This window comes from Acartia tonsa, chromosome 9 (genome assembly GCF_053477335.1).
Source record: "Acartia tonsa isolate MP-2025a chromosome 9, ASM5347733v1, whole genome shotgun sequence".
In the NCBI taxonomy this organism is placed as follows: Eukaryota; Metazoa; Arthropoda; class Copepoda; order Calanoida; family Acartiidae; genus Acartia; species Acartia tonsa.
In genome coordinates, this window is record NC_137268.1 from 35,583,348 (window position 1) to 35,610,883 (window position 27,536).

Below are 27,536 nucleotides of genomic sequence, written 5' to 3' on the forward strand. Positions count from 1 at the left end.
TTCAGATTGGTCAACTTAAATCGTTTTAGAATGTCAACTGTATTTCTTCCGGATCGAAATACTGGGGATAGGTTGGCAATTTCTTGGGGGGTCGGCAATTGTATTGCCATTTCCCCGGCCTGTGCAAAGGTAGGTTATTCTCTTTTAATTTGGTCTGAAATTTCGTAATATAGCTAACAAACATTTTTTTTCTTGCTGTTTGACCTTCAAATATTATTTCCTAATACACTTGTCGTCACGCATCTGACAGCAGTTTTAAGTATAAACTGTAAAGTCTTATGATGTTTCTTGGTTTTAGAAACATAGTTAAACTCTCAGTCTTTAAATTAATTTGTCCATTTTAAAATGCGCAACTTTAAATGACAAATATTAAGTAGTTTAGGGACCTAGGTGCTTGTTTTTTTTTTCTGGGTGGTTCTTAAAATAACCTAATCCACGGCTTAAATCTAAATTAAATTATCCTTAAGCCATCCCAGAATTTATTTGAAGTGTCTAAAATGGAGAACTCAATAGGATATATGTTGTCAATACTTTCTCGTCATTTCTATGGTCTTGGTGACTTATTTCATATAGGTACCCAAAAAGTTTGTTTTGTTTAGACATCACCTGGGCTGCGCGGACCAGTGAATGTACATGAGGTCAGATGGGAAACTTCCCTCTTTCAACCAATATTCAGGTAAAAATAGCAGAGAGGGAGGGGTCAATGGGCTGTTTATTACAATAGTCCCCAAAGTTTTATAATAACGTTTTCTTATTCGTTGGCTTAACAACTTTTATGACTTTAGTGAATTTTGATTAGTTGGTTTATTAAATTGAGTGTTTATACCTTTCAACCACAAAAGGGGTAGTTTTGTGTTTAATCATTGGGGATGTACATTAGTTTAGCGGCGACGGTCTTATCCCAATAAATCCATGTAAAAATATTTTAAGATTGAAAATTAGAATCATTGTACACAGAAATTTAGAACTTTTGACGGAAAAGTCTTTTTTTTATGATTGACTGTAATTTTAGTATTTTTATTTTTTGAGTTATGCTAATAAAGTATTTAAGTACGTTGTCATTCTTTTTTAATAGCGAAACTTACTCAATAATTTGTAATATCCGTCTGGCTGTTAGAAACAATCTTTTTGGCTGTTCTTTTTGGTTGAATGTTCAAGAGCTTTGCTACTCATTTATGTTGTCATCCTTGTTTTATTCAGAAAACTAGTGAACGAGTCTATGGCCACATTTCTCTCGCTGCAGAACTTGATGAAGGAATGGATATAGAATACGTGGATATTGTGTCAGATTCTTACAAACCCTGAAAAATGTTTCTTCCAACTGTCTAATATATCGTCCACCATCCCCCTTATGATCTTACCCTATTCCCTCCCTTGAGTGACCATTGAGGAACGTTTTGACCAATATCTGAGGACTACATTAGCAATTGACGACTAGAATTTCCCTGTCAAAATATCCATGTATTTTATATTCCATTGGTGAAGGATGATTCTGGTAGTGTGACCTCAGATCAGATGGTTAAGATATCCAGACAGTACAGAAGTGTTCTCAGAGATTGTCAGGTAACTTCAGCAAGGGATAGGACATTGGATTGTAAATTCCACTTGTACCCAATACAATTTCTTAATCTATTGCTTTAAAACTTTGGTAACTTTTATAAATCTTGATTGGTTGGTCCAGGGTTGCGGAGCCGGAGCCGAGGAGCAAGGAGCCGCCATAATTTGCTGAAGCCGTTATTTTCGTTAAAAAACGGCTCTGGCTCCGAGTCAGCTAAAAAAAGAGATTTTTATCAATTATAATTTGGTAACTCTGTTGTGTCGTCTGCAAATGCCCCTTTTAAGTTTTTCAAGTCCATTTATATCAAATATGTGAGTTTTTTTCTGTGTGTAGCAGTGTCAATAATTTTACCAATAATTTTCGTTTACAGAAGAGATAATTTTTTTAATCATCATTGGGGATGTACTTTCATATATTGTCCATTGTCTTATCCCTTTAAATCCCTGAGTAGTAATTTTAAGTTGGCTTGTCAGTGCTCGATAGGCACTTGAAGGAAAGCACCAAATTTTTCTTTCGGCCTCAGTTTAATCTTAAAAATTTCTTAAGGAACATCTTGACAGCCTGTCTGAAACCGCGGGCGCGGCCGAAGTTGCTGGATATACAGAGCAGGCAGAGGTCCTGTACAAGCTGGAACTTATCTGGCATTTAGCTGAAATTCTCATTATTGATCCGAAATCAGGTATTTTAAATTTTTTAGGTATCCTAAATTAAAAAGGATTTTATAGAAAGTTAGAAAGTTTTATAATCATGTTAATTATCTTTCCGTTTGCTCAAAATCTTTGGGTACCTAATATAATTAAATTTTGATTTGTAAGTTCACATTTTATGGCGTCCAAACTTTGAGAGGTAATTTGGTTTATCACCACAGGGGATGTATAATGTATATCAAGGGGGGGGGGGGGAAGTTCTGACACTTTTGCGTAAACGGTGAGTATAGGCTTTATCTTTGGACTGAGAGGATAGGTTATTAGGGATAAAATCATTCTTATATGATGAATTTCTCCCAGATTTAAGATTTTTTGGATAGGCCTCCAGGTTCCGGAGCTCCAGGCCTCCTGGTGGTCTCTGTACAGGTAAAATTGAAAAAAAAAAATTTTTTTTAAAGTTACAGGTCAACTTATAAAACAAAATATGCATCTTTTTTAATATTATTCACATATTTGAAGAAAAAATATGCATATTTTGTTTTATAAGTTGATTTTTAACTTTAAAAATTTTTTTTTTTTTTCATTTTTACCTGTACAGAGACCACCTGGAGGCCTGGAGCTCCGGAACCTGGAGGCCTATCCAAAAAATCTTAAATCCGGGGGAAATTCATCACATAAGAATGATTTTATCCCTAATAACCTATCCTCTCAGTCCAAAGATAAAGCCTATACTCACCGTTTACGCAAATGTGTCAGAACTTCCCCCCCCCCTTTATCGTCCATTGTCTTATCCCTTAAGATTCCTGATTTGACCATAGATAGTGTTATTAATAACAACTAAGACCAAACCTAATATAAACAAGAATGACAACATCCATTAAAGCGAAGCACTGAAACGGTAAGACAAACGGACATTATCACTTGTATTTTGTCAGAACTGAATAAGCAGAATATAAATGTAGCAAAATTATAAGTAAATTTGTTGAAAAACTGCTTGATACAGGTTAATGTTTATGGACGTACTTACATTTTTAGGACTTGATTATAGAGTTGCTTCGCTTATAATATTGTACCTACTTTGTTGTCCCAGGAAACAGTAAATGAAAAATCAGATCAATTGGATAAATAGATCACATAAAAATTTGTTGTTATAAAAGTAAAAAAATTAACATGTTTAAAATGTACGTACGGACATTCTGGTAATGATTAATGAGTTGCTACGCTTTCTAAATCGTACCTAACTACTAATGGAATCACCATGCAAAGTTTGAAATCAATAGGACAATTCTAACATGTCTAAATTAATTAAAAAAGCTATCCGTTACAGACGTACGGACGGACGGACAGACCGACCCTAATTGTAGAAAAGCTTCGCTTAAAAAAATATATATACAGGTAAGGAATAGTTGTTTAGAAAACACATTTATTTATTGGTTTTAGACATCAGTCTTAATGTATAGGTTTCGAGGTTGAGCTTATAATAATATGTGGCGTCATATCATAGGAATTTAAATAATAATACCTACAACTTCTATGACATGAACTTGCTTTAGGAATGTTTTAACCAGTAATTTTAATATTATTAGTGGTATTAATGAAGCACATGATCAACGTCATACCTAATGAAATAAAAAAAGGATATATTTAAATATTTCATAAAATGAAACCTTTTAAGGTACCTTACCTAGTTAAATTTCCTATTGAAGACTTGCACATCCATTGCATACGCACACGAATAAAATTTTCCATACCTATTTTTATCATTTATTTAAATTTTTCCCCCTATAAACGTTGAATAGAAATACTTAGCGCGGTTTCTCTTAAAGTACCTGAAAGAGCTTAACCCCCCCGCCCCCTAATATTGTACTAAATTGAAAATAAGAAGGAAAGTTTTTTTTTCTTCATGTCAGGTTAGGTTAGTATATATTGGGTACAGTGTCCCCCTGCAGGGTCAGGAGTCCCGCGCAGGGCTAGTAAAAAGAAAAAAAGTTACTCCCCAATTTATTTTAGTTTTTTTTTAAAAATAAGGTTGGGGAGATTCTGTGCTCGCTAGGCACTTAAGGGAAATCTTAAAATAATATCGCAAGTACTGGCCCTTGTAGGATCTCTTTCAAACGTCATCTCAAAATTGTTGCAAAATAATTTGGTGTCTCCTGAACGAGTACGAACATATTAGTAGACTTCTAATAGATATTATTTTTCTTTAATAAACAAACTGGTGTCACTAGTCCTAATTTCTTTTTCTTTTAGATTTGCTCTTAACAATGTTGTTATTTTCGTTACCAGCGGCTACCCCCCTCTCCCCCTCCCTCCTAGAGACCTCTAGGGGCACTTAAGGTGGGAGGGAAAGAGTGACCCCTACCTTTTTTCAATTTAAGTTTTAAGAAATGTAGAGTAAATATTTTTTAGGGAGGGTGTCATTTTTTATTTAGAGGGAATAGAATAGATAACCTCCCCAGAAATAGTTAAAAACCTTCCCTGGACCTATAAGAAGCTTTAATGAAAAGGCATAGTTGTCATATTTGGCGGGAGGTTTTGGGCTGCCCTTTATTGGGTCCTTTTGGGCAGATTTGGGAAACCCCTGTTTTGGGGGGTGAGAAAAAGGGGAGGAGGTAAAAAAGAGAGGGGGCGGGCCTATTTTTTGGGTGATATTCAGGGTTGTCAAATCGGGCGGGCGGTTTTGGGCCTCCCTTTTTCGGTCCTTTTCGGCAGATTTTGGCACCCCCCGTTTTGGGGGGTGAAAAAATTGGAGGGGGGTAAAAAAGAGGGGGGGGGGGGCGGGCCTATTTTTTGGGTAATATTAACTATTATATAAACTAGTAAGCTTTTTTTTTTGCATCTAGAGAAGGATTTCGCTAACCGCTGAACTGATATGGTTCTCGTTTCTAGTGGAGCTTTTATAGGTCCTGAGATGGTTTTAGGCTATTTTATTTCTATTAATAAGTCTCTGTATGGTTTTAGGCTATATATATCCTTTTTAAATGCTTTTTACAACATTTGCCCAAAAAGGGTGCCCAAAACCACTTTTGGGCAATTGGGCGGCCCGTTATCGAAAAAAATGCCCAATATGACAACCCTGTGAAAAGGAGAACCATATTGGTTCAGCGGTTAGCGAGATCCTTTGCTACCAACAAAAAAAAGCTTACTAGAAGATTTTTTTTTGATTGTTTGATGAGCCATTTTTTCTTAGTATTTGGACGTATGCTATACACAGCTGATTTAAAGGATAACTTGGTTTTGCGGAAGATCACACAACAAGTTGATGAAAATTAGTGAAATATGATGCCCAGTGAACCCAGAACTGGTTTTGGTTAAACTGTATGAGTAGCTACCTTACTATGATTTTATTCAAATTACTTTTTCATCGAAATAAGGAGATTTCAGATATTTTTTGACTCTAAATTGAATTATTTTGATATTTTTCTCAGTTAATGAGTCATTTTGGGGAGGATCATATGTATTCTGACTCCTCTTGAGGGGTACCCCCCTCCTCTCCCTGAATTTTTTTCTTTATTTAATGCTAATTTTCAAAGTAAGGAGTCTTGTAGAGCCTGGGTATTCAAATGAAGTAACAAGAGTATGTAAACAGCTTGCAGATTTATACAAGCTTGAGACCCATCCCTTTGAAAACAAAGATGGTTTACATGTTCAAAAATTGATGCTATAGTATATATTGGGGCTGTTGCTGTTAAAGTCATGGCTGATGGTGGTCAGGGATTTCTGAACATTTGTATGACTGTACTTCCAGAGAACTACTATCTCAAGTTAAATAGAGCTTCTAATGAAGAAGAGGAGATTTTTGCTGATCTTGATGGTAAAAGGTTAAACTGGCACAAATGGTCCGCTCCCATACAAGAGTACAAGCGCCAGCGGGAACATTTTGGACAAAATCAACAAGTGTGGCAAAGAGACCAGGAGCCCAGGGAAGACATATTTCTTGGAGGTGTACTCTGTTCAAGGGGAACCAAAGAGAGTTCTTTTTTGGGGAACAGAGGGGGAAAGCATCAGCCGAGCTTATTCCCTCGTTAAAAACATGTAGGCGAAACACCATTACTGCATTAAATCCGGAGACAAGAACATGTGACAAGTGCAACAGGACAATTTCTAAAAAAAAATTTAGCCGACACAGAAAGAACTGCAATCTAGAGCCGGAGGAAGCAGCAGTAGGTCAGAGGACAGAGAGAATTCCTTGCGAATATTGTGGTGGAAACATATCAAAACCGAATATAGCAAGACACAGAAAGAAGTGCAGAAATAGTGATGGGTAGTGCCTTACGAGACAGAAAACCCTATCAAGATCAAGGTAAAAGGTCAACTTATAAGGAACTTATAAAACATGAATTGGCAATTTTATATCATAAAATGAATTATTAACAGTAAGTTAATTGTTCAAACTATTTATGACAAGTTAAATATCCCTAGAAACAATGTGATAAACAAAAACATGAAGATTTTCCTTGTTTTTCCATTTTTCAGTCCCAAAATGCCGAAAAATCAAGGCATAAATCCTTAATATTTTTGTCAACAGGACGTTTTTGGTTGATCAGTATAATGAAAGATGCTTAGAAAATGTTAAGATTTGATAATCAGAAGAGAAATTTTTACATTTACATTTCCTTTAATATATCTGGGTTGTCAGACATTGTCATCATCATTTCCTTGCCCTTATTGCCATGTTCATTAAGAGGTATAAGTTTTCCGGAATTTTAATGTAGGTAGTAGATTTGAAATCTGCATCAAATTTTAAGGATTTTTTATAAAATTCGTTTTTTGTAAAATTCTTTATCTAAAAGCGAAAATACATTTTAAGTTAATTAATTTTGACCAATAGGATAGGTGGATTTTAAACTACCTGCGCTCTAATTGGTTGAATGATGTATGACATCCAATCAGAGCGCAGATTTTTTAAATCCACCAATCACAGATGCCAAAATTAATTAACTTAATTTGTATTTCCGCTTTTAGATAAAGAATTATACAAAAACGAATTTTATAAAAAATCCTTAAAATTTGATGCAGATTTCAAATCTACTCCCTACATTACAATTCCGGAAAACTTATATCTCTTAATGTTCATATCAGAGAGATCACATCAACAGTTGATGATACAGCTGAAAATCTACCTGAAAAAATCATGGGAGAAAAGAACATTTGGTTGATGAAGATGCAAGGGATTCAAGTCCAATTCTTGTACAACCCTATGAGAGAGCACTTTGGCACTAAGCTTTTTGATCAAGACAAGGTTGAAGATCTACTCAAGGAGGTAGAAATAGCATACATGGGTCTTGAAATCAGTGTCACACCAAAGATGCATGTGTTATATTACCATTTAATACCAGTACTTTCTAACCCTGTATTACAAGGTAGAGGATTAGGTGTTGTGTCATGCTTGGCTTGTGAGTCAATTCATCAGGAATTCAAGATCTTTTGGTAAAATACAAAGTCAATTCTCTTGATTATCCTCAATATGGAGACCAATTACTTTATGCAGTTATAGAATTTTCTTCAAAACATGTTTTAAAACATGCACTTTTAATTTTTGGCATTTTCAAAATTTCGTTTCAATTTAAAAACACTTTGGAATTAATTTTAAAAAAACATGCCAGATAAAGAACTATCTTTTCTTATCTGTGGGTCACAAGCACCTGAAAATATGAGTGAATTTACCAGATAATATATTTAAATACAATTAGACTTCAAACTTTGAGAATTAGTGTTAAATAGAGGAAATTTCAGACTGTAATGGTTAGGGAAGGGGAAGGGGGGTAACCCAGGGGAAAGGGAGAAGGAACCCCTCAAGAGGAGTCAGAATGAATATGATACTCTCCAAGTGACAGAAAAAATAACAAAATAAAAAAATTTAGAGTCAAAAAAATCTGAAATCTCTTAAATTTGAAGAAAAAGTAATTTGAAAAAAATCATAGTAAGGTAGCTACTCATACAGTTTACCAAAAACCAGTTCTGGGTTCACTGGGCATCATATTTTACTAATTTTCAACAACTTGTTGTGTGATCTTCCGCAGAACCCCTTTAGCCTTCAGATCAGGTGTGTATAGCCATGGAGAATATCGTTAATTTCTAGATCTCGCTTAGTATGCCAGGTGTCCCAAATTTAATTTTGTAGGTATATAAAAGTAATAGGTATTTAATTATGAATATTTTCAGAGGGTTGTTTATTACCGCAGTTGCTGCATTGGATCAGTCTACACTTCAAAGATTGTGAAGATGGGGCTAGGTCTGTTTTGAGCCAGGCTAGTGACAGCCCAGAGGATCATGTGCTATATTGGGACACCCTACTAGATTTTGTACTACAGGTATGTAAATATTTGATCCATGCTAGTGATAGGATCATGTGCTATATTGGGACACCCTACTAGATTTTGTACTTAAGGTATATAGATATTTGAGCCAGGCTAGTGATAGGATTATGGGCTATATTGTGACACCCTACTTGATTTTGTACTACAGGTATGTAAATATTTGAGCCAGGCTAAATTGGCCATATTGGTTCATCCTACTAGAAGCGAAGCTAATCTATAATTCACTTTTTCTATTTTTGATGAAATATTGGCATACTTACCTACTCTGCTTTTCTTGGTGTTACATTGGCCCACCCTGCTTTACTTGTTGTGTTTGGCACACTCTGCTTGACTTGATCTAAAAATTCTACTACCTACTACCTACCTACATAATAACAAACCTTTAACTTTTCAGGGACGCATGGATCAGGCCAGAAATCTGTTAAACCTTCACACAGACTTCAACTCAGATATGTTTGCCTCCATGGACCAGTTACTTAGGTACCTATACGTTTTTAGATATGTTTGGCTCCATGGATCAGTTACTTAGGTACCTACGCTTTTTTTTCAGGGAGTGAGGGGACATTGGATTGTAAACTACAATATTACCTAGATATTTATTAAACATTATCTTATTTGTTTGCTTGAAAAATTTGGGTAGGTAAATACTTTAGATGAGTTACCATAAATTAGAAAAATAAAAATACACGACTGCTTTTTTGTCTCATAATATTTTGTATCCTTACACATAAAAGTAATAGGATAACTATGTTTCTGTCTGTTTGTAGCGAATAATCTTGCTAACCGCTCAACCTATATGAGTCTTCTTTACAGTGAAGCTGCTTATAGGTCAATGGAAGATTTATTACTATTTTTTAGTATCTTTTAATTGATTTTCCCCACTCCCTTAAGAGGCCTCTAGGGGCGAAAACGCGCGATTTAAGCAAATAATGAAATGATATTCTTTAAGGAAAATGCCGCTGCCAAGTTCAGCTGTCAGCATCGGTGATTTTCTGCTGAAATGGAAGAACTGGCAGCTGGAAGCTGTCACAAGAGTACAGGCAGGAGAAAACAGCTAAATTATGTCCTATTGCATAAAATAGTAAGAATTTTTTGTATGAAGCTTAAGATCTCAATAACTACTGAACTGATTGGGTTCTCTATTTTAGGTAAGCTTCACATAGCCATTGGTCCCAGGATGGTTTTGAGCCATTTTTCTTGCCCATTTATGCAAATTAATGAAGAAAAAAATAAGACACATGTCTCATTTTTTTGCTTAAAGACTTTGGTCTCTTTTATTAGATCTTAATTGGTTGGTTCAAACTGAAGTGTCCAAACTTTTTAACCAATTTTTTTCTCACATTTTTTTTATCTTTATCCGTAACTTCCAATTTACCAATAATACAAAATCTTATTATCTAAAAGAAAAATGTTTCATCGTTAAGGTCTCGCAACCACTGTCCGTTTTAGTTCTTCATTTTAGGGAGGATTTGCATAGGTCCCTGGGTGGTTTTAAAATATTTTTTTTTCCCCATCTGATGGTTTTAGGCTATTATACTATCCTCCATCATCTAGATACTAGGGGCGCAGTCGCTAGTTTCTTCTTTAGGGATAAGACAATGGCCGCTAAATTGATGTACATCCCATTAACTTTGGGGACTACTGTTATAAACCTTTCTTTTAATGAAGCATGTTTTAAACTTTGCTTAGGCAGGAGAATTTGCTGTTTATCCTCAACTAAACAACATTGCTGAGATCTTAGCAGGCAAGTAAAATTATCTATGTTTTTTTTTACTTATTGTGTCGCCTCATTGTGAGATACAATAATGGGAGGTAAAGGAAAGTTGGTGAGTAGGGTTGGCAATCCGGAATTTGCCTAATTTTTGGTCAATTTTGGAATCCGAATCCGTATCCGGAATCTGCTTTTTAATAGCGGATTCGGATTCTTAATTGGTAGACTAAAATTAGCGTCTTGAGTTTTTTCTTTCAACTACCGCTTTTTGAAGGCAAAGATTATCATCATTATATATAAATTCTTTTAAAATCTGGTTCGATTCTCGGAAGTGAATTATAGAGAACACCAAGAACGTTAATTTTTAGGAAATATGTAGCACTTATATTTATAAAAAAGCATTTAAAAATATTTGTAGAATCTGGAATCCGCCAAAAATAAGAATCTGAAATCCGCGGAAATCCGCCATTTTTTTGACGGATTCTTGTAAGAATCCGAATCCGGTCCAAAAATTTGACGGATTGCCATCCCTATTGGTGAGTTCCCTTAAATCTTCTGCCCAGTACTGAAACCCCTTCACATTAATTTTGATAAAAATTAAAATTATGGGAGGAAGGGGGTGGGCCTGGGGGGGGGGGGTTTGTCCAATGCTTAACCCCGTTGGGGGAGGGGGGTGGCACTATTAAAACGTTGTATGATAATTTAATTACTGAAACAGTTAAATACAATTTAGTAAGCTTAGCAACTCTATAGTCCTTACCAGAAAGTTAGTCAGTCGATTTAAAACATGATGATTTTTTACTTATTAAACACAATATCATTCAATTCGCTTGATTTTGAAATGTGATTTCCAAGGATTATTGGGTATAATGTTATAAGCGAGTATCTCTATAATCAAGGCTTAAGATTTAAGTATGTTCATATTAGGTGGACAATCCGGATCCAGGATCCGGAATCTGGAATCCGGAATCCGCCTTATTTTTGGGCCAATTTTGGAATCCAAATCCGGATCCGAAATCCGTTTTTTAATAGCAGATTCCGGATTCTTAATTGGTATGCTAAAATTAGCGCCTTGAGTTTTTTTCTTTCAACTCTCGCTTTTTGAAGGCAAAGATTATCATCATTATATATAAAATCTTTTAAAATCTGGTTCTATTTTCGGAAGTGAATTATAGAGAAGACCAAGAACATTAATTTTTAGGACATATGTAGCACTTAATTTTTTAAATTTTTAATAAAAGCCTTTTATAATACTGCTAAAATCTGAAATCCAATCCGGAATCCGCCAAAAATAAGAATCAAACATCCGCAAGGAATCCGCCACTTGACGGATTCTTTTAAGAATTCGGAATCCGAATCCGGCCCAAAAATTCGACGGATTGCCATCTCTAGTTCATATTATGCATACTGTTTTTAGGCAGTTTATTCTAGAAAATGTTAAATATGAAATAAGTTACTACTCTCTGTATATTAATATTATAATTCGTTTGTCTGTCTCGTCTGACTGATTTCTAAAACTGCGCTTTTATGGCTGTTGTCATCCTTGTTCAATGTTGTTTATTGAATCTAGTTCTGAAAACTAATTAAAAATCTTCATAAAAAATAGATCCTGTTAATTGTATGGAAAATGTTGATCATTTATTCTTGCAAATTCCCTTCATAGCTGGAATAAGCATGTTTAAGAATCGTACATCCTTTTTAAAAGCGAAGCTTTTCTATAATTAGGGTCGGTCCGTCCGTCCGTACGTCCGTCACAAACGGATAGGTTTTTTAGTTAATTTAGGCATGTTAGAATTGTCCTATCGATTTCAAACTTTCCATGGTGATTCCTTTAGTAGTTAGGTACGATTCAGAAAGCGTAGCAACTCTATAATCATTACCAAAATGTCCGTACGTCCATTTTAAACATGTTGATTTTTTTACTTTTTTAACAACAAATTTTTGTGATCTAATCATCCGATTGATCTGATTTTTGGTATATTGATTCCTGGGACAACAAAGTATAATGTTTCAAGCAAAGCAACTCTATAATCTAGTCCTAAAGATGTAAGTATGTCCATAAACATTATCCTGTATTAAGCAGTTTTTCAACAATTTTACACTTACAATTTTGCTTCAACTCTTATACATTTATATTCTTATTATTTAGTTCTGACACTATATAATTGTTAATGTCCGTTTGTCCTACAGTTTCAGTGCTTCGCTCTTTTGGATGTTGTCATCCTTGTTTATAAAATAAATAAAAGAGAAGGGTTTAAATTCACTTTCGCACATCTGCAATGTTTGCTGAAAGATAAAGTGACAAATAGCATATTGTAATAGTTTAAGGTTTAAATTTGATATTCTTTGGGCTGTTTATTACACTAGTCCCTAAAGTTTTATAATGAAATTTTCTTATTCGTTGGCTTAACATTATTAGGGACTTTTATTGAATTTTAGATGATTGCTTGGTTCATTAAGTTGAGTGTCCAAATAATTGTAATTTACAAAAGGAACAATATATTGTGTATCATCATTGGGAAAGTACATCAATTTATCGGCCATTATCTTATACCTTTAGAAACATAGGTACTACATTTAGAGTCGCTTTGCATCTAAATAATATGTTAATTAATTTTCTAAAATTTTATGTAAATTGATTCTTGTTAAGAAAAAACTGTTGATTTGAATAAAAATACATAATTTTCTAATATAAATGATAAATTGCGTAGGTATTAATTGAGCTAGAATGAAAACATCCATAAAAGTAGTATAGCATAAAATTTAAAATTAGGTTTGTTTTGCTTAAGATTTCGATAACTCTAGAACTGGTTAAGTTCTTCTTAATAGGAAAGCTTGACAAAGGTCCCTGTTATAGTGTATTTTAATTTTAGATTTAAGCCTCGGGATTGTTTTAAGGCTGTTTTTATTCTGCCACTTTCTTACAGAAAGAATCTCTAGATGCTAGAGGCGCATCTGTTAATATATGATAAATTGCTTATTAATTGAGCTAGAATGACAACATCCATAAGTAGCCTAGCATATTAAATTTAATTTAAAGCTATATAAAGAAGAATTAATAAAGCTAGTATTGTACATAGATGCTCGTTGGTCGTTGAAATATTAGAGTAAACCACTAGAGAGAAGTGATTAAATAATTGTATTTCCATATCCTGTTGATCTTGTGCTGACTCTCAATTGGGTCTTTGAAAATTAACCAATGGTGTCGGGAATAGTAACAAAGTCAAGTAGCAGAAAACAATTTGCTAGTAGACGGAGAAGGTCATTGCATTGAAAAAGGGGGTGGATAGTTATCTGTTTATATACTATACTTTAGATCAGTGTTGCGGATCCGCATTGATTGTATGCGGATCTGGATCCTCCAAATTTGGTCAGTGCGTATCAGGATCCGACCAGATCCGGATCCTTGACAATAAAAGTAAAATCACCAAATTTTTAAAAAAATAATCTCGAAGTCAAAAATACTTTTAATTTTCAAGTCTGAACCTAAACTTTAAAGATTGGCTCTCATCACGAGAATGTCTGATTTTCAAAATTTGTAAGTGACTATTTTATATAAATTTAGGTAGATTTTTCCATAAATTTATACCCCAGGATCCGGATCAGCATTTTTTTGCGGATCTTAATCCTTGGACTCAAAAAAATGCGGATCCGGATCCGCAACACTGCTTTAGATCTGTCGTTGACATTTTAAATGCTTAATGACTGACCACTAGGACTCCTAGTGATTAGGAGAAGATTCATATAAATGATGCATTTCTTACAAATAGACAAAGACGAACGAACAGACAATACGCGTTTTTGAGGAGCTTTGCTACTAATGAAATATATGGTTTCACAAATATGCTAATAACATCCGTAAATTAAATCAAGTATGATAACATTATTCAGTAGCAGAGCTTTAAAATATAAAGTAGTTTACTAAAATAACAAGATCAGCCAACCCAAAAGACAGCGGGAGAAAGTGAGTTAGAGGGGAGATGTTCATTGGTTATGGGAATTTGTATTAGAATTTTAAAAATGCCCTAAAGTTGTTAAGCCAACGAATAAGAAAACGTTATTATAAAAGTTTGGGGACTAGTGTATTAAACAGCCCATTGGCCCCTTCCTTCCTGCATAAACCCCTTACACATTACACAACACAGACAATAACAAAACCTATTTTTAACTCTGTTATGTTATTAGGTTCAGAGGAAGCACTGGATGCAGTGGCTAACAAATGTAAGACCTGGTACCAATGGATGGTTTACAGGTAAACAACTAAAACTACAACTGCTGAGCCCTGTCTTTTTTTTATAATTTCTGCATTATATAGATAGGTATTCTAAACTTTACTGAGATAGGTTTTTTTTATTTTCAAGTCACATTTGAGCACAAAGGGGACTATCCACGAACAAAAGCAAGTGATTTAAAGCACCTTCCAGCAGTGATTCTAAGTGTTATGAATAAAACTTTGAAATGTTAGATATTTTGTGACTAAATATCATCAAATGTTTTGTTGAGTTCAAACTGCTATGACACAAAAGTAAACTTTTTTTGATGAAAAATGTTAATTTAGAAAAATGGATGGTAACTTGTAATACTGTAAACAGTTTTATTTGTGTACTTTCGAAATTTATAGCATTTAATTATGTTTTGGCGTATTATTTTATTTGAACTTTTGAACTCAACAAACATTTGATGATATTTCGTCAAAAAATGTCTAACTTTTCAAAGTTGAATTTATAGAAAACCATGGTAAAACTTAATTTTTATAGTCGATATAACGATATTAAACATAACCCTACTTGCTCTTGTTCGTGGATACTGGATAGTCCCAATTCGTTGCAAATTCGAAATTATCAAGAGATACATAAATTTATTGACTAACTTTGCTTTTAGGATGTTGTACACCAATCCCAGTGTAGCAGCCTATGATCTCGGCATCTACGCCCAGCAAGCCATTGACAGGTACAATAGTTATTTATCGCATCGTATTATAGACAGCTTTTCGCAGATATTAAAAAGGAAACATATAACTTAAGATTAAAACCAGTTTTGTTTTTTTTCTTTTTCTTTTAAAATAGTCGTGGAAAATGTCTATTATACGATGGTATACATGGTTTTTCAGTATGGCTAAGAACCGGTTCTAATACAGCGGATATTAATCGGTTTTGAAGCAATACTGGAAAACATATTGTTCAAGTTATTTGGTGCTTTCATTTATATCTTTGTTTGTACCACTAAACTCCTCCCCCTATATTTTTACTTTTTGACAGAACCTTTTTCTAGCCCCTTCTTTAATTGTACCATTTCAATTTTCAATCATTTTCATTGGGCTGTTAATTACACTATAGTCCCCAAAGTTTTACAATAACCTTTTCTTATTCGTTGTCTTAACAACTTTAGGGACGTTTCTTGAATTTTAATTGGTTAGTTAATTAAGTTTAGTGTCCAATTGAGTCAACCACTTATTGTAATCTACAAATGGGATAATTTGTGAATCATCATCATTGGGGATGTACATAAATTTATCGGCCAGTGTCTCATCCCTGTATATCTCACTTATCTCTCTTTTCAGATTTGGTGGCCTAAGCTGTATGACAAGCCTGGATTCTGTCCTGCTGGGCCTTACAGAGCTGGATCTACCAGAAGTTGTCAAGGAAATCAATATTCATTCTCTGCATTTAGATATATCTTTTTCTTTTTTTTTCTCTCTTTTCCTCTATTTTCTCTCACTTTTTTTCTCCCTTTCTCTCTCTCTATTATATATCTCTCTCTCCCCTCTCTTTCTCTCTCTCCTTCTTGCTCTCTCTCTCTCTTTTTCTTTCTCTCTCTCTCTTCTATTTCTTTCTTTCTTTTTCTTTCTTTCTTTTTCTTTCTTTCTCTTTCTTTCTCTATCTTTCTTATTCTCCTTCTCCTTCTCTCAATCTTTATCCTTTTTTCTTTTTTTCTCTCTCTCTTGAAGATTATTAAAGTCCCTCAACTGTAGATTATAAAGTAGCCAGCATAACTTTTACCATCGGTCAATTAAAGTGAATACTGACTTCTCATTGGTTATTCTGAGGTTATCTTATGACGTTATAATCTGCTGTTGGACTTTAATCATTTTCCTCTCTCTTTCTTGTTCTTTTTGTCTCAATCTCTTTTCTCTATATATTACTTTCTACATTGGATAACTAATAGGAGCAAAATCTCCTTTCCTGTGTAAATAATCAGGGTATTACGTAAGTAACACCTAATAGGCAACCAACCCTTTGATTGCAAGACTTTTATCCTAACTGCTCGTGGTATTGAGTTGCATCTCTATCACTATTAATGAAATGTGTCTTACATAGCAGCAGTAGGTACTATGTTGAATGTCCTTAGTATAATGCAATGTGGTGGAGACTGGATCCCGCCAATGCCGCGGTTATCTTTTATGATGGGATGTAGAGGATTAAGGAAGGAATTGGACAAAAGGCTTTTTCTTAGTCCTCAATGTTTTATTGTAACGTTTTCTTTTTCTTTGGCATTTGGGGACTTTTATTGAAATTTGATTGGTTAGTTAGTTAAGTTCATTGTCCAAACGTTTCAACCACAACAGAATCTACAGTAAGGGTATTTCTGTATAGGTATATAAAATAGAGATAGTAATCAATTTATCGACCATTGTCTTATATCCCTTTGGCTTTCTGGGAAGGATTAGAAGTTTTATAATAATTTGTAATGAATAATGTGGATGGTATAGGAGCTGTGCCTGACGCTGGATTCACTCTGGTTCCCTGCACATCTTCTAGGAATATATTAGTTCTATTATTAGTAACTAGCGGCTACGCACCTAGAAGCCTCTAGGGAACTTAGGGAGGGGGGAGTCGAATTTGATAACCCAATTTCTTACTTTAGATTTTAAAAGAAAAAAATTGGGAGGGGCAAATTTTTTTTGGGAGGGGGTGCCCTGCCCCCCCCTCTCATTTTTAATTTTAGTTTAAAAAATCAAAAAAAAAATTTCGGGGGGGGATTTTTCATTTTGGGGGGGTTGGGGCCCAACTTGGGGGTGTCCCATCCCCCAAGAAAATAGTTATAAACCTTCCCGGAACCTACGAGAAGCTACCCTGTTAAGGAGAACACACAAACATCCTGTTACTTTAGTATAAGGATTATTATTAGGTGCTGCCAGGTACCCCCTAGCTAAGGATTTACGTACGTCCATTTTAAACATGTTGATTTTTTTACTTTTTTTAACAACAAATTTTTATGTGATCTAATCATCCGATTGATCTGATTTTTGGTATATTGATTCCTGGGACAACAAAGTATAATGTTATAAGCGAAGCAACTCTATAATCAAGTCCTGAATATGTAAGTCTGTCTATAAACATTATCCTGTATAAAGCAGCTATTCGACAAATTTACTTACAATTTTGCTTCGACTCTTATACATTTATATTCTGATTATTCAGTTCTGACACTATATAAGTATTTATGTCCGTTTGTCCTACCGTTTCAGTGCTTCGCTTTTATGGATGTTGTCAGCCTTGTTGTTTCAATGTTACATAGCAGACTACAAAACATTAATCATAAACATACAATTCATTGATACTTAATGATCAAATCCTAAAACTAATGCAAGATAAATTTGCTCTTAATCTGTTGTTGAGGTATCTAGATTATGTATTATTATCTTGATACAAAGTTTGGAATTGATGGGACAATTATGACATGTAAAACTTATAATCTGAACTATCCGGACTTAACCTAAATGTAGAAAATATAAATAAAAAAGATCCGGTCTAATAAAAAATATATAAAAATTTACAAAGAATTTATTGACATCTAATAGTTAGAAATCAATTAGACTTTCAGTGTAAATTTTCTATTATTTTTATTTATAAAGTTTTGTAAATTCATGCATGTTAATTTTCGCTAACAGGATTTATAAATAATTTCACGTAAAGAGCGCAACAGGATTCATGTAGAAATTCCGTTTAGCTGGTTTTTCCATTTAAATAGGTTGAAATTTATATTTAGCTTTCTATTAATACAGGAATTCCAGATGAAACTGACATAAAATTTTATACCAAGTTTTAAATGGTAACTTCAACTCTTAACACTTGTTACTCCAGGAGAAATTTCAAGCAAAGAAACTAATTCAGATTTTTTCTATGAGGTATTTCTTTTTGGAGAGTGGAGATACCCTCTCAAAAATTAAATTAAAGTTTTATAACCTAGTTATCTTAATATTTGGCTCAAAAATTTAGGGCACAATTAATAAATTTTGAATTGTTGGTTCTAAACTAGTAGGCAATGTCCATACTTTTCAGCCAATAATTTTAATCTAAAGATGGGGGGTAATTTTGTTTATCATTATTGGGGGTGTATAAGACTAATATATAACTATAGGTGTACTGTGCCATGCCAATACTGTCCATCCGAACAAAACAGTAATGCCCAACATTGCAGGTATGTGCACAATTTTGTAATAGTTATTCATTGCATAGTATTATAGACAGATTTCTTGGAAGGAACTGAAGGAAGGTGTTTGAATTATAGAGTAGCTTTAGTACTTAGAACGTTTGGATCATAGAAAGAAAACTAACATATTTTCGTATTCTCACAGTAGCTTTTGACAGGTTAATTTAGGTTAGGTAAATATCAATGATCGCCCAGCAGGTTTAGAAAATTGGCCCCTCAGAGGCAAGAATAGAAATAAGAGAAAAGCTACTGTGAAAATACGACAAAACCCATGATTCATGATTCAAACTTACTATTACAACTACGACTACTAGAATATCTACTGCTTGAGTATGCCACAAGCCTGGTGTCACACAACTCTCTCTATTATTACTAGGACTACGAGAATATCTACTGCTTGAGTATGCCACAAGCCTGATGTCACACAACTCTCTCTGGCAGGCTGGTGTTGTCTACTTTGATCAGGTACTTCTTTTTAAAAGCGAAGCTTTTCTATAATTAGGGTCGGTCCGTCCGTTCGTCCGTAACGGATGGCTTTTTTCGTTAATTTAAGCATTTTAGAATTGTCCTGTCGATTTCAAACTTTGCCTGATGATTCGGTTAGCAGTTAGGTACGATTTAGAAAGCGTAGCAACTCTATAATCATTACCAAAATGTCCGTACGTTCATTTTAAACATGTTGATTTTTTTTCTTTTTTAACAACAAATTTTTATGAGATTTAATCATCCTATTGATCTGATTTTTGGTATATAGATTCCTGGGACAACAACGTATAATGTTATAAGCGAAGCGACTCTATAATCAAGTCCTAAAAATGTAAGAATGTCCATAAACATTATCCTGTATCAAGCAGTTTTTCAACAAATTTACTTACAATTTTGCTTTGACTCTTATATATTTATATTCTGATTATTCAGTTCTGACATTACACAAGTGTTAATGTCCGTTTGTCCTAACGTTTCAGAGCTTCGCTTTTATGGATGTTGTCATCATTGTTACAGTTTGGCTTCGAAACTGACTATCCGCTGGCTAACACCGTAGTGTCTCTCCGGTAGTTGCCATAAAAAATGGATGGATGTAATTTTTCATGTAGATTCTTTTTACAAAGGTAAATGTTATTGATGCATTCTAAATCAATTTTAGTCAACCGCTGCGCTCAATGAATGCTTTTTAGCAGTATTATGCAGGGATCTAAAGGGAAAAGACAATGGCCAATATATTAGTGTATATCCCAAATGATGATTTACAAAATTACCCCTTATGTAGATTACAAATAGTGAATGAAACCTTTGGACACTCAAATTAATGAACAAATTAATTAGAATTCAATAAAAGTCCTCAAAATTGTTAGGCCAACGAATAAGAATACTGTATAATATAACTTTGGGGTCTAATGTAACAACATGCCCAATGTCTCCTCACTTTATGATAATTATTTCTGTATGAAATTTGTTCTGAATGTTATTGTTCTTGTTAATTTTATATGCAGGAAAATACTTATGTAATCCGTTTTCTTCATAAAATGACGTTTGTTTTTTCCAGTACTATTAGACATATTTTTTTCATAGACTAGGTACCTAGTTGATTCGTTTCATTAACATTGTTTTTATACTTTTATTAAAGCCTTCCTTTGAATTTTAATAAACTTCCCTTAAAATTGTTGTTTTTCAGTCGTTTTGTTGGTATTGTTCTAGAGCTTACAGAAATTTTATTTTCTCAACTGCCGTTAAAGATAGACGTCTAGAGTTTTTTTTCTAATTACCTCTACTTCTTTTGAGATTTACTTATAAATAAATGTGAAGATTTTTATTTACTAGGTATTAAACTTGCTTTTCCGACATTTCCAAATATTTTGTTTTTATTCTTTGCTTGTCTTGGTACATCAAAGACTTGTAAAAGAATAATCGATATAAAAGAGCAGAACAAAACAGGCCCCCAGCACTGGAACCAGGAAGTTGTACGGGTTAAACATCTATACTTATACATTTATTTTAGGTTCAAATGAATCTTGTCATGTTATTTGTATTCACTATAGGCTCCGCCCCTAGCATCTAGGGGCTTTATAATCGAAGGAATATGGAACAGCAGAAATAGCATGAAGCCATACCAAGACTTATTTATAAAATAAAATAGCCTTAAATCTTCTAAGGACCTATAAGAAGCTTCAAAGTGAAGAAGTACCATATCGGTTCAGCGGTAAGCGAGATCCATACAGGCAAAAAAAGCTTACTACTTTATTTAATAGGATTTTTTTTTTTTCAGTGTCCCGTACAAGGTCGACAACGGCTGGAAGCTTTGCTGGAACGAGTAGCTCTTACCAGTAATTATAAGGTCAGTAAGATCATTATCAATATACTTAATCAAATTACTGCATTACACAAAAAACCTTAAGCACTAGACTTCCACCCCACCTTATTTTAAAATGTTTAGGTAAAATAAGGTGAGGGGCGGAAGTTTTTCGTTTTTTGTTATGTATAGAGGTTACCTATACAGCGGTTATACATAAAAAATACTAGGTACCCCCTTTTCAAAAAAGCACCTAAATTACATAATATGCTCTCGATTTCTTACTTACAGTTTGTTAGAATTTAGAAAGCTTAGCAACTCTATATTTATGTCTGAAATAGGTATATCTGATTTCATTTTAAAAATAATGAATTTATATATGTATATTTTGACGTGTTTTTTTGTTCTGAATTTTGAAATGCTAATTCTGAGGACTATTACCTAGGCAACATAGAATAAACGAAGCAATTCTATAAACGGCGTCAGTACGTCGATTTCAAATATTTTCATTTAATAATTAATCTATTTTTGCTCAGATTGCGAAATATTATTCTGTTTCTTAACCTTTAAAATTAAAGTGCATTCACTCATTGTTTGTCAATGTTTGTTTGTCCGTCTATTTTGTTGAGTTGCAGTTTTGTGGATTTTTTCATTGTTGTTTTTTAGCAACTACTATATTTTGTTGTACAATATTATGCAGGGAGGTAGGGGACATTGGGCTGTTTTCATTAAGCTTTACAACAACGTTTTCTTATTCGTTGCCTTAACAACTTTGGGGACTTTTATTGATTTTTGATTTGTTAGTTCATTAAGTCGAGTGTCAAACAATAATTGTATATCTACAGAAATGGTGATTTTGTGTATCATCACTGGGGATGTAAATCAATTTGTCTGCCATTGTCTTATCCCTTTAGATCCCTGAATTTTATTATTATTTACATTGATATTAGAGATCAAACCATTTCTTTTCTTAATAAGTCACGTTATAAATTTAAATTAAAATCGTATCTTTTAATCTTAAATAAAGATGTCCACATCAAAAAAGAAATTTGGATTGATTTCCACGCAATTACACATTCCAGTAAATACACATTCACTGAAAATGTATCTACTTGTATATATATATATATATATATACTAGCGGCGTCGCCCCTAGCCTCCCCTTATTGATCAACCCAATTTTTTGGTATTTTAGATTTAAAAAGAATACCTACCTAAATAAAAAAATTATTTGGGAATTTTTTTGTAGTTATTTTTTTTAAGGGGGGGGGGGAGCTGTCCCAGCCCCCAAGAAAATAGCTTAAAACCATTACAGGACCATTAGGTATATTCCCTGATGAGTAGAGCCTAATCGGTTTAATGGTTATTGAGATCTTAAGCTTCAGACAGACAGACAGGCATCGTACTACTTTGTATTTTAGATAGTTGTTTTTTTAGGCCAACAAGGTTATTCAGATTGCCAAGGATCGTGGCCTTCATTCTGTTGTCTCCTCCACTTGCAAGGTTATGGGAATGAAGGTAAGTTGATTCCTTTGATTTTATTCAAACTTCCACTTTTTGTTAAGTTAGAATTGCCAATTATATAAAGCATGGCCATTATAAAAGTATTTTTATGAATTGTAGCCTTTTTTTCTTGGTGCATTATTAAAAGGTGCATATGTACTTTATTTGTCCTCTATACATTTCCACACAAGAAGATATAAAAATCTATGTTATAGATAAATAAATAGTGAAGATTTTTAAGGCTAAAGTTGGAAAAACTGCTCGAGAAACTGGTTATTATACAAATCAATGATTAATTTTTGATTGGTAAAAGTGGTTTATATGTTGCATGTTCTATAAAACATCCTGTAAAAGTTGATATTTCGTATTGATAGTTCAATAATAGGTATTAATGTTGGTTGGTATCATGGAAAGAAATCTAAATAGCGGATTTCGTTGCATTTTCACAATAACTTTTCTCCTATTTCTAGTCACTACGGGGCCCATTTCCTAACCCTGTGGGGCAATCATTAACATTTACCAAACCTTACCTAAAATAACCTATAGTAAGCTACTGTTAAAATACGACGAAACCCGGTATTTCATTATCTTTCCATGGTCCCAATGTTTTAATTACTATAGGCGTTAGCCGGAAATGACACTGGTTCCGCTATGACCTGGGGCTTGAGGTCTGGCGATGCCAAGTTCACAACTTTCCTGGCGGACAGGCTGCTCGCAGAGTATACAAACTCTGGCAGGTAACAGGAATCCAAAGGGATAAGACAATGAATTGATGCACATCCCCAATGTTGATATACTAAATTACCCCTTTTGTAGATTGCAATTAGTGGTTGCAGTATTTAGACACACAACGCAATGAAGCAACAAATAAAAATTCAATAAAAGTCCCCAAAGTTGTTAAGCCAATGGATAAGAAAACGTTGTTATAAAACTTTGGGGACTATTGTTATAAACAGTCCAATGTCCTCTCCTTCCCAGGGCAGGTAAGGTATTTGACAGGGAGGGGGGGGGGGGGCATTTAGCTGTTTATTTATTACACTAGTTCCCAAAGTTTTATAATAAAAATTTCTTATTTGTTGTTAGCTTAACAACTTTGGGGACTTGAATTGATTCTTGATTGGTTGAGTGTCAACCACTAATGTTAATCTGCAGAAGTGGTAATTTTGTATATCATCAATATCACATTAAATTATCGGCCATTGTCTTATCCCTTTATATTACAAGTTATATTTGGGCTCTTGTACATTTTGTATAGGTTACGATAAAATTTAGATGTAAACGAACTTTTCCACGATTCCTAAAATATTGAAAAGTTGTGTTGCCACGCATGTGCCCATCGAGCATTAATCCCCCCCCCCCCCCTGAAAAGCGTAAATCGTCCCTGCACCTATGAGATGCAAGGAGAATCATAACTATACCACAGATCCTTCCCTACAGACAGACACGTTGACATCCTGTTACTTTTATTATTTATATTCAGGTTTACCAGTACAGATTTGTTGGACAACCTTGGCGCCTCCATCATTGTTTCTGACAGACTTACCTTCCTGGGAAAATACAGGTTATTTTTTTTTAAACCATAAAAAAAAACAAGGATTGCAACCATAAAATTTTCAGAGAGAGTTGGGACAATGGGCTGTTTATTACACTAGTCCCCAAAGTTTTACAAAAACGTTTTCTTATTCGTAGCCTTAACAAGAATTTTAGGGGAATATTCGTGCTGCTGCATCCAGGAACTTTGTAATATTGCCAGGAAACAGGAAGCATTCGTTACCAGCAATATTTTACCATGAACGCCAATGATCCTAATTTTTTCTTTTCAGGGAATTTAGTCGGATGAGAGAGGATGGAGAGAATCCGGAGGCTGCAGATCTGCTGCACTCGCTGCTGTGGTCCAGACTGGCGCCAAAATATTTCTGGATCACCCTGCTCATCGATGCCGTCCCCTACCTGACTTCGGATGAGGTAAAATGCTTAGAGAGATAAGGGACAATGGGCTGTTTATTACACTAGTCCCCAATATTTAAAATAACGTTTTCTTATTTGTTGGCTTGACAACTTTGGGGACTTTTACTGAATTTGGATTCGTTAGTTCATTAAGTCTAAAAGTTTCAACCCTTAATTGTTATCTACAGAAGTAGTAAATTTGTGTATCATCATTGGTCATATTTTAATTATCAATTATCAGCCATAATCTTATCCCTTGAGATTTATGGGTAAATAGATTCTTTCGTGAAGATTTCCTTGACCTTTAAACATCCAGATTTTCTCTTTCGATTTGTTGCTCTTGGTAACATGATATTTAATTTTAAATGTAGAAATGATTTACTTAGTTTTTATTTGAGATAGACAGCTATAATTCATTTCATATTTTTAGGTATTATTCACTTCTGAACAAACTTACCAACTTCTACAATGTCTAGAGGTACGAAATTGTGTTTTTTTTTCAAATTAAAGTAAAAGAATAGAGGGGGCGTGAACTTTGCCCATAGGGCGGAGACCCTGTCCCGATTTTATATTGGGTCTTTGAAATCGGCTTATAGCGTCGGAATTATTAACACAGCAAGTAGAAAGCAACTTGCTAGCTGACGTAAAGGGTCTTCACCAATTGGGCAAGGCTGTTCACTGTTGTCTGGATTATACATTATCTATACTTATAAATTTATTCTCTTAATAAAAAAAATGAATACAAAACAAATGGCGCTGTATTTAAATTGCGTTTGTATACTGTTCTTTGAAATTTTGAAATTAATAATTTCTTTTCATTTAAAAGTATTAGTAGGTTTTATGCATTTTTGTTAATTAATCTGCGCATAATATATAACTGCGAATATGAATAATATTTGTGGGGGGGGGGGGACATTGGACTGAAATTATACTGATACTCAAATTTTTACAAGCTTGTTATCTTATTCGTTGGAATTAAAAATTTGGATACTTTTGATGAATTTTAATTAGTTTATAAAAACTTGTACCTAGTGCTCAAACTTCTTAACCAATAATTTTAATATACAAAAGGGATAACTTTGTTTATCATCATTAAGGATGTATAGTGTATACCATTTAAATATATCAACAATTGTCTTATCCCTAAAGATCCCTGATATAATCAAATTTTGACACATAAACTTAAAACATTGACCATCCTACAGAGAGAGAGATGGGACAATGGGCTGTTTATTACACTTGTCCCCAAAGTTTTCTTATTAGTAGGCTTAACAACTTGGGGCACTTTTACTGAATTTTGCTTGGTTGGTTTTCGAGTGTTCAAACGTTTTTAACCACTAATTTTAATATACAGAAGGAGTAATTTTGTGTGTCATCTTTTGGGATGTTGTACATCAATTTATCGGCCATTGTCTTATCCTTTTAGATCCCTGCCATCCTTATATTTATTTATTCAGGAGCTAGTGAAAGATTCCAGCATTCCTGAGAAGCACAAAATAGTTCTAGAGGAGGAGGAGACAGCAATCAGATTGGCCATAGCAAAAAATCTGGCACTCAGTATCATTAAAGAAGGGGACAATGGTTCGAATCTTGTTAATTAACTAATCATTTATGTAATTTCATGTATTTATTTTTTTATGTTAGGTCAAATTGGAATGTGAAAAAGAAAATTTGGAACATTGAAAGAAAACGAAGTTTCGGGTTTCGTCGTATTTTCACAGTAGCTTTTCTCCTATTTCTAGCCCCTTCAGGGGGCTCTAACCCTGAGGGGCAATCATTAGCACTTACCTAACCTAAAATAATCTTTCAAAAGCTACTGTGAAAATGCGACGAAGTCAGCAACTTCGTTTTCTTTCCATGACCCGAAATTTCAAAAAGTTAAGTAAAATCCTTATAAAATCTTTTATTATCTGCTCAGTGCTCAGTGGACCTTTTCTCAGCCAAAAAAAGAAAACTATCCTAGCCCCTGCCGGAACCTTACCCTAACTTATCTTAGTCTTTACAGACATATTAATTGTGGTCTACTATCAATTTTAAATCATTTCTTCATATTATTTCAAATGAATGATTCAAATATTTTATTTTTTATCAATAAAGTTGAAATTAAACCAGTTATAAGAATTGTTTTGTACCTGATATTTTTTATATTTCTTAATAAATATTTTTAGTTAAATTTTAATTTTCGTGGATTTTCAAGATTTATTTAAAAGATTTTTTTTCAGATTTTGTCTAAATAGATAAAAATGGCGTGGAGATGTCATGGCAATACAAATTTAGAGTTGGTTCAGAATATGTATAAAGCACAGCTGATCAAATCTGATGAGGTTTGTTTGATACATAAAACATTCAGATCATGAAAAGAAAACGAGGAAGCAGGTTCGTCGTATTTTCACAGTAGCTTTTCTCCTTTTTCTAGTCCCTGCTTTGACCCTGCATGGCAATGATTAACATTTACCGAACCTAACCTTAAAAAACTTATCAAAAGCTACTGTGAAAATACGACGAAACCTGCTTCCTCGTTTTTTTCCATGATCCAAAAATTCTTATGTTTGCACGCTATTTCGTACACTAGCTAAAATCTTCTATATTCTAGCACTATAAGGATGAGACAGAAGCAGAAAAATAGCCTAAAACCATCCTAAAACTTGAATTTCTAAATGAAAAATAGTTAAAATCCATTCTGAAAACTTTGTAGATTCCACAAAACTGAAATCTTATCGGTTCAGTAGGTATTAGAATAATGAAAAAAAACCTTTTCAATTTTGATATACAAGACTAAAACATTATTTAAATCTTCTTATTTTTATTGGTTTGACAAAAAAGATTAACTTGGTAATTAGAACAAATCAATTAATGCTCGGTATTATTTTTAAGAATTGTGCATTTTGGACATGAGCAAAGTGTTTAACATAATATTATATATTTGTTTCTATTTTTGAAATTTGTATTTAAACAAAGTAATAGGATGTTTTCGGCACCTCGGGACTAAAAAAACTGGTTTTAATCTTAAAATTGTACATTCTATATCCTCGGAAAGCTGTTTATAATACGATGCGAGAAATAACTATTCCAATATGGGGTTTATTCTTCTGTTCATGTTGGGAAAGGTAGAGAGTAGACATTGGACTGA

At 33.7% G+C, this 27,536-nt stretch overlaps 2 protein-coding genes across 15 annotated transcripts in view; both read left to right on the plus strand.

The window, feature by feature from the left end:
- Nup75 (nuclear pore complex protein Nup75) lies at positions 1–26,629 on the plus strand. Of its 3 annotated transcripts, none has more exons than XR_013882206.1 (23): positions 1–129; positions 600–676; positions 1,201–1,250; positions 1,481–1,563; positions 2,105–2,237; positions 8,371–8,519; positions 8,920–9,005; positions 9,475–9,565; positions 10,215–10,269; positions 14,422–14,488; positions 15,118–15,186; positions 15,797–15,876; positions 16,944–16,991; positions 18,595–18,657; positions 19,046–19,134; positions 20,933–21,001; positions 22,394–22,474; positions 23,081–23,196; positions 23,940–24,020; positions 24,283–24,424; positions 24,837–24,884; positions 25,864–26,100; positions 26,242–26,629. XR_013882206.1 is itself a non-coding variant. In XM_080171220.1 (22 exons), exons 1-22 carry the CDS (start codon positions 31–33, stop codon positions 26,005–26,007), a joined length of 1,920 nt encoding a protein of 639 aa, XP_080027346.1. In that variant the 5' UTR covers positions 1–30; the 3' UTR covers positions 26,008–26,629. The 3 variants fall into 3 exon arrangements, 1 of the variants encoding a protein (XP_080027346.1); XR_013882207.1 differs by having other exon boundaries at positions 26,325–26,629; XM_080171220.1 differs by having other exon boundaries at positions 25,864–26,629.
- The window catches only part of Pcmt (Protein-L-isoaspartate (D-aspartate) O-methyltransferase), an 8,630-nt gene continuing 7,704 nt past the window's right edge, over positions 26,611–27,536 (plus strand). For all 12 annotated transcript variants that reach the window (XR_013882213.1, XR_013882208.1, XR_013882210.1 and 9 more), the window contains exon 1: positions 26,611–26,730. Coding sequence is in view for 6 of the 12 variants with exons in the window: in XM_080171228.1 (XP_080027354.1) it covers positions 26,650–26,730 (81 nt within the window). In the remaining 6 variants the exon portion in view is untranslated. The remainder of the gene's footprint in view (positions 26,731–27,536) is intronic.